The following is a 16,754-nucleotide window of genomic DNA, read 5'->3' as shown; positions in this document are numbered from 1 at the left end:
GATGTTTCATACAGGCTGGCGGCCCCTTTAACTCGTTTATTATATCCAGAATACCAGATTCAGAGTAAAATACGGAGAGCTAATTTTTGTTTCGGACCCCTTCGTTTTTTAACTAAATGTAACCTTAGTTCATTTCGCCACTGCTTATGGGCGATTTTATCAGCCTTGTGTCATCGTATATATGATGTATGATATACAAACATGGTTCAAGTTTGTTATTCTTTAGTAGTTTTTAAATAGTAGTTTTTCAACAACTTGAAAGTTTCAAGCATTGAATCGCACAATTGAATCGGACAGAGACAGCAGCGCACGAAATTGAATCTAGGGGGGGGGGGGGGTGGTGTGCTAAGGATCAAGTTCAGTGACAAAGGAGTTGGGGTCCGACGCGCAAGAAATTTTTGAAATCAAGCCTTCTAGAATGGCTAAAAATGCATCTCCCAGGCTAAAATTTAACAAATTACTACCCCGCTCAGAATAGACAGTTCGACGATCCTCAGAAAAACATTGATTTTTGATTTTTAGAAAAAAATTTGAGAGCGAAGGATTCATGTGTTGGATAAAGAAAGACCTTTGGTTCACATCGATGTTAATAACAAGAAGCTGCTGCATTGATTGCCAGGGTGCATTCAGTGTACGTAGAACTTAGGCCCGAAGATCTTTGGCGTACACTCAGGCTTTTGGCGTTTCGAGTGCAAACTAACGCAAAACATTTTTGGCATGCGTAAAATCTTCGTTAGTTGGCGTGCTAAACATGAAGCCACGTACATAGTTAACACGAAAAAATATCACACAAATGTTGATTGGGTCATGGCAACGCAACGTGCTTCGATTGTAGAATCACACGTTTTATTAGACTGTTCACAGCAAGTTACAGCGAAGTGTTCGATCAATTTTGATGTTTCTAGCAAAATATTACAAGCAAACAATTTTGGCGCCCCCTTACCTCCATTTGCGCCCCTATACAGGGGCCATGGCCCCCTGCCCCCCTACCACCACGCCACTGCTGAGCAAACAATCAATTAACCTGGCTGCTCAACCAATGATCGGAAAAACATCGACCCCTAGTATGTTTCGAATGAAAAATTACATATCAAGACTTTTTTAAATAGCTTAGATATTTCTTGAATAACTTAGATAATTTATTAAGTTCTACCCTAGGTACCAGGGCCTCAGTGATCGAAAAAGGTAACCCCTCTAAATACCATTCGCCATTTTTATCACTGAGGTCCCCCTTTAAAAGTCCTCCAGATAGAAAACAATAATTGTTTCCCTTGCAATGTCATGATTTTCTCTTATCTCTTATTCTACGTCAGAATTGAATTTCCAGTGAAAATGATGCTGACCTGGACTAAGGATTGTAGATCCCCCTTGTAAATCTTTTACATTTACGCCTACATCCCTGATGGTTACTAATTTGAATTAATAGCAAAATTTCAACAACGTTTTAAGCCAGTTTAAAAAAGTGATGCAATAAACAACTTCGGGGCCCTTTCTCGACGACTTGGCCCGGGCCCTAAATCAAGAGCCAGTCCGCTCCTGGCCATCTTACCCTTCTTATTTGCCAACGGTTTTTGTTTGGTTAAAAAATTAGAGACGTTGCAGCCTCGTTTCCATAAAGAGCAACAATCTGCAACCTCATTTTCGCTATTCACATGACCTGAAGAAAACGAAACATTATTGAAACTGGAAACGCCGACATTTATTAAACCACAACTTAAAGAAAATTCATCACACAAGATCTGATATATTAAATGATGCCAGCTACTGTAAACAAATATTTTTGAAAGGGGCAGGTAGGACAAATAACCGGCTTCCGGTTTGGCAAACTGAGAAGTCGTCAAACGTCGCATATAAGATGGCATTGCAGAGCAATTGGAACTTCAATAATTCAGATTTGCAGTGGTTGTTGACATGCGAAAGTAAGATAACTTTTTAATACTTAGAAAGCTTGTTGACTTGCAAAACAGTGTTTCCACCCGAAATTTGCTTATTTATGACTTTATCATTTAATAAATGAATTATACAACTTATCATTTTATCTAAATTAATGCTTCAATTCAAACAAAAATTTTCTCTAGTGGTTTCTGGGATGATGAAGTATGTTGCTTTGTAATTTTTAGTTCCTGCTTTTGTTTACAGTATATTTACACCCAATGATACATCAATATAGTTTCAATGAGATTTTACTGTAAGCATATGATCCTTTCCTCATTTCTTATAAAAATGAGAAAAATCCTTTTTGCAAATATTTTATTTTGCGACATTTTATTTTTCTTTCTTTATTTAAAGTTGGGACAATTTCTAGCTATGCATACAAGCTAATTAAAACCAACTAATTTAAATTACCAATGCTAAATATGATATAAATCAAATATAACTGATGTTGCTAACATATTCCTTGCAAAGATTACAAGTACAATTAAACGATGTAAATTCTGAGATTTTTTTCTTGAATATTGATAAAGTAGGGGAGTACTTTATCTCATTTGGAAATGAGTTCCATATTTGGCTACATCTGTATGATACGGTATTAAATCCATATATTTTGTAATGTGGCTCCGCTGTTTTGAATTAGGAGTTTCTTAAGTAATATGGGCATTCATTTATGGAAAATGTTTCATCCATAAAAGGTGGATTCAATCCGTTAAATGTTCTGTAAATTTCTATCGCAAGATATTGTAAATTTTTCTTATGAGAAGTTATTGTTTTATTCTTTATTAAAAGTTGTTCAAAAGTTGATTCATAATCATCATTAGCTATTCTCATTGCTCTTTCATGAATCGGGTTTATTCGATTATTACTTTTCCTACTGCAAAACATCCAAATAAGAGGACAATAATTAAAATATGATAATATGAACGTTTTCATTAAAAGAATTCGCTTAGATTTGTCCATATTGGAGGCAATCCGGGCTAGAGCGTATACCTTTTTCCCAGCTTCTTTACAAAAACTCTAATATATTCTTCTAATTTAAGTTGTTGGTCCAGTGTTACTCTCAATAGCTTAACATTCTTACTTACTATTATAGGAGAACCATTTATTTGAATTTTAGATTCCTCTAAATTGGATCGATTGGCTTTAAATGTTATAAGCTTGCTTTTATCGCCATTGAGCACCAAATAATTTTCATAAAACCATTTATTAAGAATAGCGGCTTCTGATTCTAAGTCGTCAGTTAGTTCATTCATATCAGAACTTGACAGCAAAATTGTATTATCATCTGCATAGTTGCATAAGTTGCTTTTGTTCAAATGCAGAAAAATATCATTTATGTAAATATTGAAAAGCAAAGGGCCTAAGATTGATCCTTGAGGAACTCCTTACTTTGTTTCCATCCAATCACTAAAATCTGAGTTTATTTTTACTCGTTGTACTCTTCTATCTAGATAACTATACATAAATTCCATTGCGTTGTCGCTGAAGCCATAAGATTTCAATTTGGCTAGTAGAAGTATATGGGATAACAATCAAATGCTCTTGATAAATCCATAAGCACTGCACCAGCCATATCTTTTTTATCCAGGCACTTTTTCAGACCTTCAATAAGTCGTAATAAAGTGTGTTGTGTGCTATAACATTTTCTGAATCAACAAAGCAAAGGAAACAGTTTAACAATGATGTAATTGTTGATTTGATTGAACATTATTCTCTCAAATACCTTTGAAGCTGAGGGGAGCACACTTATGGGTCTATATTTACTAGATGAATCTCCTTTTTTGAAAATAGGGCACACATTAGCCATTTTCACAAGAAAGGGAAACGTTTTATCAGAAATAGATTGATTGAATATTTCAGCTAGTGGTCCAGAGACAACGTCTATTGCAATTCTAAGAACCTTTGGGGGGATGTTATCGGCTCCTGTTGATTTGTCTTCCTTTAGGTTGTAAATTATCTCTCTTACCTCCTTGGAAGTTACATTTTCAAAGTTAAACTTAGGAAATTGATTAAACGTTTCCTTGATTTTTAAAATACTACGGTGGTTTTCAAAGCATTTCAATTGATCTAATAGTGACGAGGCTGTCCTTTCGTCAGACGTCTGTTGCACATTATCAGATAAAGGTTGGGCTATATTTAGGCTTTCAGTAATATTTACGAAGTGACTGTTCAACGTCTGTGCAACTATTTTGCTGTCAGACAGGATTTTGTTGTTCTCTATTAGTATGATTTTATTTGCTTTTGCATTTTTATCATTTAATAAAGGCTGGATAGTTTTCCAGAATCTTTTATTATCGTTGAAAAATTTAACATCTAAATTTCTCGAAATATCTTCTTTTAGTGCATCTAATTAATTTAACACATCTATTTCTGACTTTTTTGTACCTCTCCCTATTAGAAACTGTTTTATTTTTGTTGAGCTCTTTTTTGCCTTAGATCTCAGCATTATCAATTTTCTTATATCTTTATTCATGAAAGGCGCATTGTTTGCTCTTACTAATTTTTTCTTCGGAGGGGCATGTTTATCGAGAATTGAGATCAGAGTTTGATTGAAAACATTGTACGATACATTTTCTTTAGGTATTTTAGCTAAATTAAATTGAAGATCCTCGTTAAATTGATCGGTAGAAAAAGTTTTACAGCATCTGTATGAAATAGAAGTGGGTTCAGATTTTACGAATTTAGTTTTTAGTACAGTATAGGTTAGCTTATGGTGGTCAGACAAACCTGTCTCATATGTACCTGTATTTATATAGCTGTATTTCTTGTTTGTTAAAATCAAGTCATAGCATTTTGGCCGATCACTTTTGTAGCTATGTTAGAAGAACCAGGTTCCATTTTAAAGTCCACAAGTATTATAATTCTTTCATAGCTTTGTGAATAGAAATCCAATAACTTACCTAATTCATCAAGAAAGTAGATGCCATTTTGGTTTGGAGGGTGATAGATTCCAATAATTATCCATTTTTGTTTTTTAAAATTAACTTCAACAGAAATAGTTTCTATATCATTTGCTGGGCTGAGGTTTCTTAATTCTTTAGCTGGAATATTTTCATTCACATAAAGTAGTAATCCTCCAGCTCCAATTTTTCTGTCACGTCTAAAGGGCTTCCTAAGCCCCTCAACAGAAAACTGAGATGTTGGGAAGGATTCGTCTATTTTTGTTTCTGAGATAAGAAAAATATCTAATTTTCCTTTTATGATTTCCGTAATACTAGAAAGTTTATTAGGAACAGAATTTATGTTAAGGTGTCCTATAATTATTTTTTTAGGATTTTTTATTCTTATTGAACTGAAATTAGTTATTTCATTTAAAGCGCTATCTATTATTTCGATAGAGGTCTGTTTATTTTGAATTTTTTCGTTTAAATCATATTTTCTCTGTGGGTTATAAATGAATGATTAGCTTTTTGACTATAAGGGCATGAAGGCTTAATCATGGTTAAACTGTGCATTATCTTACCCACTTGTCATGTTTGCTGCAGATGATAAATAATGTTTCTCGCAAGAAGTATGTTCCCTTGTCTGATTTGATCTTGACATGGTTTGATCCTGTGCAAAGCATAGCCACAAGAAGAGCATTCTTTTTGCATAAAATTTTTTGTGATATCTGCCCCTCAGAGATTCAAAATTTGCAGCTCAGTTTTATAAAATCTTAATCTCAACCATATTTTCCAGGTATTTTAGAAGATTCTGCATCATTCACTTACTTATTGGATATTTATTTACTTTATTGATTGTAATGGATGTTTCAGTTGATTATTAATTCCCATGATCACAAAATCACCTTTTAGAATCAAAGGAACACAGCATTACATCTTGGGTTTATGCTGCTCAAGCTATCATTGCTTGCTCGAGTGGTTTAATTATATTTGCCAAGTACAACAGGTGATTAATTCTAATCATGTTACCCTTTTTAAAGCAGTTCATGTTTACTGTATGACACTTTAATTTCTCCCTGAAGGTCAAGACTTTTGGTAAATTTAAACTTTTGATAAATGGTATCTGTTCATAAAATTATGGTTATACTGGATCTCCCCTAGAGACCAGGCTGCAGAATTCCAGTCAAAATTGTAACCCAGACTGCAGAGTATGGCAATTCTTAATGATACCATGTGCGTGCACAGTTATTTCAACCATATTTTCCACATGCAAACTTCTTTTTATCATTCATATAGCAAAAAGAAGGTTTCATAATTAAGTATTTTGATAAATTCTGTGTGTACAGTTTCAAATTTCTATGTGAAGCAATACACATGCCAATGATACTATGAGTCAAAACATGATAATAGTAAATGTCTTGTCATCTATCATATTATGCAGACAGAAAATGAAAAGGGAAAAGCTTGCTCCCTCGTCATAATGCCCCTGATATTCTCCTTGAAATAATTTTTCCCTGGAAACATTATTTTTGGTAATTTGTATGCCCTTTTTGCCTTTTCTAGCATCAGTGTTCTAAACCTAAATGTTCATATTGATGCGATATCAAATACATGGTGGATAATCTACTGCATAATTGGGACTTTGAGGTAATTGACTGTTTTTTGTTAAGAACTCGTTATTAGTATTTGTTATGATGATCACTCTATAGACATTAACCGCTGCGTAGTAGCCTTACGTAATCATCTTATATCGTATGATTGTAGCGTGATAGCTAACTGTTGTTGTTGTTAACTCATTCTTCTTATTTTGTTCTGCTGAAGCGGCCTAGCTCTTTTTTGTTTGTGCTTGTACTCAACATTTCTAACATTTTTGTAGTTTATAGAAGTAATATCGTAGTTTTGAAAAACTTGCAACTTAAATTCAAACAACTTTAAGTTATGAGAAAATCATTTATTTAGCTACAGCTGAGCCTTACACAAATTTGAAAGCATTGATAATGGCAAAGTAATTTGGCTATGATAGCTTTGTTGAGTTATGGATAATCTTAGATGTGTAGATTGGAGATTTGTTTTAGAATTTTTATGCATGAAAAATTAACCTGCAGCAAACTGGCTTTGTTGCAACTCTTTTTAGTCAACAGGAATTTACCTTGTTTGAATGTATCTTGCAGGCCTTGCCTCTTGTTGGAATCAAATATATTGGAATCATTATATTTTAGAGCTATCCTGAATTCGATAAATTTCTGGCTCTATGACAAGGAAAATCGCACAGAGACAGAGAAAACTATAGAGCACTTGATAACTGCAGGTTTGGTTTTCTTGTGTTTCAAGTATTCTCTAGACTTATTAGGAGTGTCAGATGACAAGTACTTTGGTATGCCATATTTCTGATTTTCCTATCTTAAAATTGCATTGGATGGAAAGCATGAGAGGGTATTTAGTACAATCTATGTTTTGATTGTCTATGCTGTTCTATTTGTTTCAATTCTTGAATCTGGTTTGTGTTTTGTTACCTAAAATTGTGATAGTAATGCTATGGGAATCACCTTGGGGGCTATTGGTTGTAATAATTTTCACAGGTCAGTGGTGGCACCAGGGGAGGGCTAGGGATGCTACAGCCCCTCCCTCGGAAGCATCTAGTCCCCAAATTTGACAAAATAACATACCAAAACTTCATATTTTAGTCATTTTAGCCCCCCCCCCTGTCGGAAGCTTCAACCCCTCTGTCGGAAGATTTCTGGTGCCACCTCTTTCACAGGTTATCCAATATATCCTTTAAAGTTTTATAAGATTTCAATTTGTCTTTTCCACAGATTGGAGCTCTAAAGCTTTAGAGGTAATGTATAATTGGATAAATTTTGTCTAAAACTCTTTTTAGAAAAGGGCCAAGCACTAAATTGATAAGCACTTAACCTGATGATCACATTTAAATAAATTGTCAATATTTCTCCCCTAGAAATTGATTTTGGATTTGCGCAAAAATCCTGGGGGCCTCCTAAACAATGATTTCAGGATTTTAGGTCTTGATGATATTTGCAGATATAATGGATAAGTCTTGTTGATTTAGTTTCAGACTGCTAACAAAAATATTTGAGGAAGTAACTGTGTGTATGAGTATCTTTTTGCTGAGCCATCCCCCAAAAAATTTGCCTCTCCACTTTTCTTAAACCAATCTCTCCTCTTTGGGTTTAGATTTTTTTTGGACTTCCCATTTGTTGGAAATTTCAGATTTTGCTATTTTTCATCTTTCTGATTTGGATTCATCTTTCATGTTCAACTGGTTTTTTAATAGAGTGCTGTTTGCAGCTGAGGTTTGCCTTTAAATATACTTTGCACAAGCTTACAGAATTTGCACAAATAAACCTATTAAGACTTTCATTTCCTTCTACATCATTCCAATTGCAGACCCTCATTCTGTGTTTCGCATTGAATTATCAAAGGAAGTATCGGTCCAGTGGTAGGTATCTGAAATAATCACCCACTTATATAATATCTTTAGAAGTTGTTGTATGGACTAAGGACCATACACCAGTCTAAATATGGGAGGGCTGAAAAAGTGTGGCCGGAAACTTTTTGAGGCCACGCCCTCTAGAACGCTGAAAAACGCCCTTTTTAGAAAATACTTGCTTATTGCTACGGAAGCTTTATAATTACTCTACATATAAGTAAATATTCTGGTCCATATATATCAAAAGCTATAGAAATAGATAAAATTAGCTTGGAGATAATAAAACATCAAGAAAAACACATAGAAAATGAACAAAAAGGGTTCCCAGTGAAGAATAACTGCTGCTACTTAGGAGTATACTATCCATAATTGCGCTAAAGCATAGTTAGAGTAAACTTTCCAAAAACATTTCTTATCTATTATTGCAAAAAAGTGGAGGGGCTATAGCCCCTGCTAGCCCAATGGCTGCGCGGTGCCTGGTATGGACCTAATTTTGGAATTACAGACTAATTTTTTGATCTACAATCCAAAGAAACATGCCTAGGAGATTTAAGATGTTGAAAGATATTGAGTGCAGGAACACCTTGTTATCCTTGGAGCCAAATGATTGCTATCAGTTGTGCGAGAAGATGTATCATTCCTCTTCCACCAATAGCTGGCTTATATTGTAATGAACATTGTTCTTATGTAGTCCAAGAGGCGTCCAGAAGGTGGTTAGGAGGGGTAAAAGGTCCAGGGCCTGTGCTCCGATGGGGCCCGTATTAATGTATTAAGATCTATTTACAATGCAAAAAGTTACTATTTCAGCTACTTATATAGAATCAACGCCGGTAAATTTATCGCAGAGAAAACATGTCCTTGATTCATGTTTTCAGATTTTCAAAAATTTTTAAAATTATTTTTCAACAATTGTAACTAAAAAGTTGTTTCACTAGTTCCCCGGTGATGGAAGGGCGTGGACATAGGACTTTTTCTCAAGGGGTCCAGCTTTGTGAATCACCCCTGGGCCCGAGCTGGCTTTCCACGGCCCTGTGTAGTCCCAATCAATTAGATGCACAAATTTCACTTAAAATGGTTTTGCATCATCATTTAATTGTTATGGGCTGAGATAAGAATTTACCCAACTTGCTAGTGGGTTCACTTCATTAGGTAGAGCCTCCCAATCCCACCAACCCCTCAAATTCCCCCATTCAACTTACCCAGTCAAGGTCAGTACAGAGACTTTATGAATTGCTGGTAAATTATTGCTGATAACACAGGCACAATATGCTGTTTGATCGCTTGAAACCTTTGCAGTTTGTTCAATACAGCTGTGAATAATTTCTTTGGATATTTAGGTTATAATGGAAGTTAAATGTCTGATGGCTTTGTAAAATAAAATTGCAACTGATAAATTAGTGTTGCAGATTTTTAAAACGAGTTCCAACATTTTACTTTGTTGGAGAAAGTCAAATTGAATTTTCATTGTTTAGGAATGTAATGAATTCACTAGATATTTGAAAGGAAATGAACATTTTATTCGATGTTCTGTAAAAAAGTAAGAATTAATTTCATTTCATTGGATGCAAAAAATTTGATTGATGAACACTGTTTTAACAATAAAGGAAGGCACGGATGAAGGCAAAAAGTGTTAGATTTAACGTGAATATGAAAACTGTTTTAGTCTACTAAAAAATAATTATTCACCTTTCTATTTAGTTTGTGTTTCAGAATACTTCTTTAGACTAAACATAATGGCTTATGATAAGGCGTTTATGTCTCTCAACACACTACGATGCATGTGTTCCAAATTTCAGCACAAATAAATGAAGAGGTTGACAGTTATAGCAAATCTGGGAAGGCTAGAAGCCAATTCTCATTTCGGCGATATTTAATGAAGGTCAGTTTCTATCTTTTAGTTTCAACTATATTTTTACTGTATATAATTTGGTATAATATTATACTGTATATACTTTATATGATTTGGTATAATACTGTATAATATTAACTGTATATAATTTGCCGATAAGATATTTTCTATACCGAGTATAAGACAAAATCTTAATGTGTACAATACACTGATATTAAAAGTTGTAAAATCGAGTAAAATTTTGATTAAAAGAACGCGTATGTTATGCTGTGTCTGAGGGTTAACTTAAATGGACACTTGTCTACGTTGTTGTATTGTTCGCTCCTATTTTCATATCTGACTTACCGTGCAGAATACACGGGCCAGTAAAGACTTGTGTGTGACCGTTGTCACGCACCATGCATCAATTTAAAAGGAGGGGGGGCTGAAGAAGGCGTGGTCGAGGTTTTTTAAGCCACTTGAAAATGTCCCTTTTGAAAATACTTTGCTCTCTCCACTAATTGTTCATACGCAGTCCGATTTAGAAAGATGTTAATTAATATAAAAATAGACATTGAGAAATTGAGCAAAACAGGGTTCCCAGTCAAAAAAGAACTGCTACTACTTAGAATCCGTAGGAGTAAGCCTCCAAAGTTGCGTTAGAGTAGACAAAAATTTCGCTGTAGCCCAGTGCCAACTCAATGGTTGCGCAGTGCCTGACTGTTGCGTCTAGCTTTGTACTGACTAGTACAAATTATAGCACAGAAAACGAGTGTTCCGTTATTGTGGATACGAAGACCATGCTTGTAAATGACAGTGTAACAATGGTGGCCATTATTACGCACAGACATAAGTCCCTACAATTTCTCATCTTTAACTTTATTTTTTAGTTCTTGGCTTTGTAGAATATTTAAGCCCTAGTGAGTGGAAAATTCTTGCATGTGAATCAAAAAGGAGATCTGTTGCTAAACTTCTCCGAAAAGTCTTTCACAAATCGCCACTACTTGAAGCTTAAATTATGCATTAACTTTAATATAAAAGCTTTAGCAAATATCTACACACAAAAAGCATATAATATTTTGAAAGTATACACTTAAGTGCTAGATGTCAAAAAATAAGAAACGATTGAATTTTGAGAAAGATGAAAACTCAGAGATTCTTTCAAAACCCACCAATGTTATTGGCTGGTTGGCATAGAAATGTAGACACAAAAGATGAAAATATGGTCCGTCCGTCAAATGTCACGAACACTTGAAAGCAATAGAAACATCAAAACTGTCTTTGTTTGCAGCTGCGAAACTCTCCCAAACGCTCCCAAATAATTTTTTTTAAAGATTTTCTAGCACGGAAAATGTGTTCAGATTAATGACATCATAAATTAGTTAGAGTTTCCTTTAGTGTTAAGAAAATAGAGTACGGAACATCGACCTTTGTTTCTTTTAAACAATGAGTTTTCACCGTAGAGATCTTCTTGCTGGAGTTTTTGCTTAATTACGACCAATTCGTTATACAAATATTAACAATAATGTGCTAATGCAGATTTCATTGTATGGTGATAAAAGCTTTCCCGATGAACTAAATAAAAATATACTCCTGTCATCTCTAGAGTTCATCCAAAAATCTGGTCGATTTGATTTTAAAATTTAAACTCTCCGTAATAAACCACACAGATGCAACCAACTACCCTGTCCCATTTCGTAAAAGTGTTCTTCTTTTCTTATATTTTTTTCTTTGTTTTTCTTTTAGGTCGTGTATTTAACAACTAAGTGTTGATTTTAATATTTGTGTCCAAATGGCCCCGGGGTAGTCATAGCCTTCTGCTCCCCCGGGTATCGTCAAAGTAGTATTGCATAGTTGTATAGTAATTTTGCAAAGTAGCGTAGCTTGCAAATCTTTTAGTAATCTAATTTAGTAATTTAGTAATGTAAATGTTATGTAATCTTTTAGTGGAATATAAAAAAGTTTACACCGTAATCTATAGATTTTTGGGAGGCCTAGTCCCTATATCTGCTTTACCCTGTTTGGTACCGAAATGATTTTTGTTCGTAACCCTTTTTTGACCGTATAGCCTAGTTTGCGTTGCCTAAAATCCTCATGGCTTCAACCGTTAAGAAGATTGCTTTTTTCTCGTAGGCAATGGCATCTAGTGGAGCTGTCTTACTGGCATTAGCCTTAGTGACATGGATCGGCATTATCCTTCTATTTGTGAATTATAGGTTTTTATGAATTGTTTTATTTTGCGGGCTAATTTCTCATTGATCATATTCACTATTTAGCTTTAAAGACCAAAATGATTGAATACTTTTAGTTTTTCTTCATGAAATACCGGTTTTTATATGCTCTTCCGTTTTGCCATTGCCTTTTACTCCTTTTATATTTTAAACAACATACTTCACATTTACTTCCTACTTCTTTTTATGTTTGTGTATCTCGTCTTTTATCAACAACCAACGATCTTGTCTTCCTCATTGCAGTAAACCCAACCCCACACCTTATTTCTGGATTTACGTTGGATGTTGTGGATTATTGCATTTGGCTGCACTATGGCTTACGATACTCATTATTGTAAAGTCGCTAACCGAAGGGCCTAGCATCTTTACCAAGGCAGGTGTCAGTATTTTCTCTATACTCTATTTATCCTATTTTTTGCTAATTTTAGACCTTATCGCTTATTGTTTGTCATATTTTTTTCGTCCACAAAAGATCTTTTTCCTGCTGTCATGAATTTTTTTTTATTATATAAAATTTTTTTACAAAGCATGCTTACGTCTACATCCTACTATACGTCCTAATTACTTTACAAAGTGTACAACACTACAGGGACGGGACCACAGGGAACAAAAGACAATGACCACCCTGTAGCCATTAACATGAAAAACATTTAACAAGTAACAGCTAAATGAAACAATTACAGACACCTACAAATACTATTAATTACTGATAACTATTAGAACCCGTTTCACATTGGATGTTCGGTCAGCATATGGGAAAGATGTTTGAGAACAGGAACCAAAGGCGACAGACATCAGTTACTGCAGCCGCTGATTCTCCTCCAGAGTCAGAACCAGTAAACATGTGGCCATATCTCTGCCATTTCGTAATACATTTGCCTGATTTTGCACATTTAGAGGTATTTCATGATGATCTTTCAGGTTATGGAGTCAGGTTATAAAAATTCTAAAAATAGATTTTTGTGACGTCATCACTTTAGAACACTATTACCCAGCAAACTGTACATAAGCTGCTGTGCTCCGTCAGTTAACATAAATGTCCACCTTTAATAAAACGGCAACCAGAACTTCCTTGCATTGAGACTTTAGATTCAAGTCGATCTTTCTCGAATGCTAGAGAATAGAAGTTTCTGTATTTTCATACATTATTAAACCCTTATTTTCTGTCTATTTTACTTTTTAGTGGCTTCTCCGCCATTTACGGCCATTTTAAGCATCAACAGTTTATCATTCGTTTTTTTGAGTTTTTTTCTTGTCACTAAACTAAAAGTTTGTTTATTCATTTTGATAGTCTATAGTCTAATGTACAGTCTAAGCAGTCCGATAGTCTAAGCATATCGTGGAAATTTAGCTTTTCAGATACATATGTTCCTGTCTGTACTCGAAACTTCCACCGTCAATCTGTTTAGTTTTTACATTTAACCATATGCATCAATACCTCGAAACTAATGTACAGTTGATCGCCAACAGATACTGCTTCTCCTGGCTGTGCTTTTAGCCATGCCTATCGATATACCTGGATTCATATGGCAAAATGTTTTCACGAGTAGCAAATGTAAGTAATCAGAAAAAATTACAAATCAGTATTGCTATTTTTTGAATATTTGTATAATCGGCCGTGCTTTTGGTCAGTAATTGCATTTTGCAAATGAGTCTAACCAAGGTGAAGCAAGCTTCTGTTCTTTCTTGACTTACATTCAATTAAGTTAAAGCATACTATTATTTTAATCTTTGCAATTTTCGTGACAATCAGGCTGAAATTTCGAGGGTATTTACACGTGATATCTAAAGGCAGCTGATCTTGTGATTTTTTGTCGCCATTTTGATACCAAAAATTTGCTCCGTGATTTTCAGGTGATCTTGTCACGTGTTTCTAGCCTTGGATTGTTATTTAATTGTGTTTAATCTTTGTGTTTAATCGTGTTTAACAAACCTCTGGAATGCGCAGTTTGGAATCTATCTACATAAGCACGAAAAAACCGCTATGGATTGTACACAAAAGGATTTCGTTTTCACCTTAGGACTCCATTTGTAACATTCTCAATAGGCAAGCAGCACTGATTGGTCAACATCTACAGTCATGTGCTCGCGTTTCTGATTGAGCTATTTCTGTCTTAAATGATTACAACATAACGACGTCTTCATATTAACAAATCAAATTCTAACTGCAACATTGTTGATTAAATTTGTCGTGCGTCAAGCTTTGTGTATATGCAACTTCTTGTATGCTCACTTGTGTCACCTTGCATCCTCCGTTGATCACCAGCAATCATTATTAATTTGATCCAGATGTTCTTTATTAGCCAGAAGAAGACACTTTCGAGCCTCCATTTGATATTACCTCGTTTCAGGCTACATACATTACTTCTCCATCCTTGACATATTCGGTGTGCTCAAGTGCCTCTCTTATTTCTTCTTCGTTTTGGCGGTGAGAGCGGAGTATTTGAGATTAAAGCAGGTGGGTTTATTTGCTTTCCGTTTTCCATGATTTTACTGTCTGTCATGTCAGTGCAAAATGATTGTCGCGTAGATAGAGTGCTTTCACACATAAGTAAATTGTCCATTCTACACTACACTAGCATAGTTAATGGTCACATGGCTAGCTTCTCCATAGCCACTCATTTAAAGCCATGAAAAGCCATTTCATATTTCTGCTCCCGCTACTTTTTTACATGACGTCATACATGACATAACACAACAGGTCTTTGCCGTTTTATCTGTATTATCTGCCAAGGGGCAATTTAGAAGTGGTCAATTTATTTAGATATGAACAGCATGTCACATGGCAAAATGTAGGTAAAATGTTTGTATTGTCGAAGGTAAACGGCCCCTGAAAGTGTCGAAAAAATACATACATTAGTCATTGTATAACGTCTTTGAACACAATGTTTTAAAACGGTCATAATCAATTTACAGGAATGTCAGTGGGCAATGCTAAGTGAGGTGCAGAGGTTCAGCTTCTGAACAATGATTTATCAACAAGAATGCTTTAATCGATCAAAGATTTTAATCAGTGTTTGTTAGTGATCAATCATATCTGATATGATTTGTTGTATGTAATTGTATTTAGCTTGTAAACTAATGCGTTGTTAAAGGAAATCTGTCACGACGTTGATTGGTTACAAGAACAATGGGATTTTAATAGTTTCCAGTCCCCCTTTGATTTATCGCATTGTAAAAAATATGGCGGAGCGCTGAAATCGTGTTTAGGCTATTGTTCCAGCTATTGTTCTTGTTAACCAATCCACAACAAGACAGATTGCCTTTAAATGGTTGTTGAATATGCTTTGTTATTGATTTTACGTAGTAGATTTAGTGCACGTAGATACTTGCTCTGTAAGTTTTATGTTTTATATTTTGATTCTTAATATTTATGAAGTGACCATTATGAAATCGTAAGTAGCTGCCTGGTGTCTTGTGGAACTGTTAATTACCAGCAAGAGAAGATTTTATGGAGCTCACGGTCCTTCATTTGTTGGGTTGGGTATTTTCTTGGTAAGAGGAAAATGTTTTGCAATTTGTCAAACTTTAATATCTTGACAGAGCTGAGCTGCGGTAACGCAACAGCTAAAATGAGCGACCACCAAATTGGCAATGCGGAAACCAAGGACAACTTTTGTTCGAGCAGTGGCCCAAAGTAGAAAGAGCGAAAACGTTTTATTTTGTAATTATTTCAACAGAAAAGGTAGCCCAGGCAAGACCTTACAAAGAAGACGGCTTTTTGACAAAGGCATTGAAAAGCATTGTATTGATTTATGAAATGATCTCGGTTTCCCTTGCTATTTTTTCGATCACATCAGGTACCAATAAATATTACCTTATACTGGGGGGACGGGCACTTACAAAGGGTCTTGAATGTGACTTTAATCTACTTTTTGGTCTCAGTATTTTCTGCGACCTTGCTTATATTGAATAGTAAAACATTGAACAACGTTTTCTTTTATGTAAGAATTGAACACGGAAAGTTTTACCAATATTGTAATTTTACTTTTGTGAATTTTGAAATTTGTATCTCTAACCCTTACACGATTTAAATTTAAGTTAGATAATAATGTAAATTATATTTTATTAAAATGCCGCAAAATTCGGAATACTTCGGCTTGACACCCAGGACTTTGGCGGTCTCCCTGGTTTCGAATGAAGCTTTTATTGGTGTTAATCGTCAGACGTTCGTTTTATAGTTCGCTTCGTAGTTTTAGGTTGAGTTAATAATCGGTGAATTCTTGCTTTGTTTTGCTCCTGGTCGTTTGTTTTTGCAATTTATTGATGAATACTTACAAAAACTGAATTTTTCTATGAAAATCTTTCTTTTAAGGATGAAACTCTGTGGTGTAAGAAGACATATAAAAATTTGATCAAGAAGATCGAGTTTTAAAAGTCAATTGTTGCACTGAAGTTTATCGATCGATAGTTACCAAATGTTAACCGAA

The 16,754-nt window shown here is 34.7% G+C and overlaps 1 protein-coding gene across 1 annotated transcript; it reads left to right on the top strand.

The window, feature by feature from the left end:
• The first annotated feature begins 1,648 nt into the window (after positions 1-1,648).
• LOC135688858 (uncharacterized) lies at positions 1,649-16,564 on the top strand. The gene is made up of 12 exons (XM_065205892.2): positions 1,649-1,919; positions 5,730-5,823; positions 6,381-6,464; positions 7,037-7,125; positions 7,631-7,653; positions 8,223-8,274; positions 10,062-10,144; positions 12,227-12,309; positions 12,568-12,697; positions 13,795-13,879; positions 14,676-14,782; positions 15,241-16,564. The coding sequence occupies exons 1-12, from the start codon at positions 1,856-1,858 to the stop codon at positions 15,286-15,288; spliced, it is 942 nt and encodes a 313-aa protein (XP_065061964.2). The 5' UTR covers positions 1,649-1,855; the 3' UTR covers positions 15,289-16,564.
• Positions 16,565-16,754: the final 190 nt, after the last annotated feature.

This window comes from Rhopilema esculentum, chromosome 9, assembly GCF_057945365.1.
Source record: "Rhopilema esculentum isolate cy_ngs chromosome 9, ASM5794536v1, whole genome shotgun sequence".
Classification (NCBI taxonomy): domain Eukaryota; kingdom Metazoa; phylum Cnidaria; class Scyphozoa; order Rhizostomeae; family Rhizostomatidae; genus Rhopilema; species Rhopilema esculentum.
This window is presented reverse-complemented; position numbering and strand designations above follow the sequence as displayed.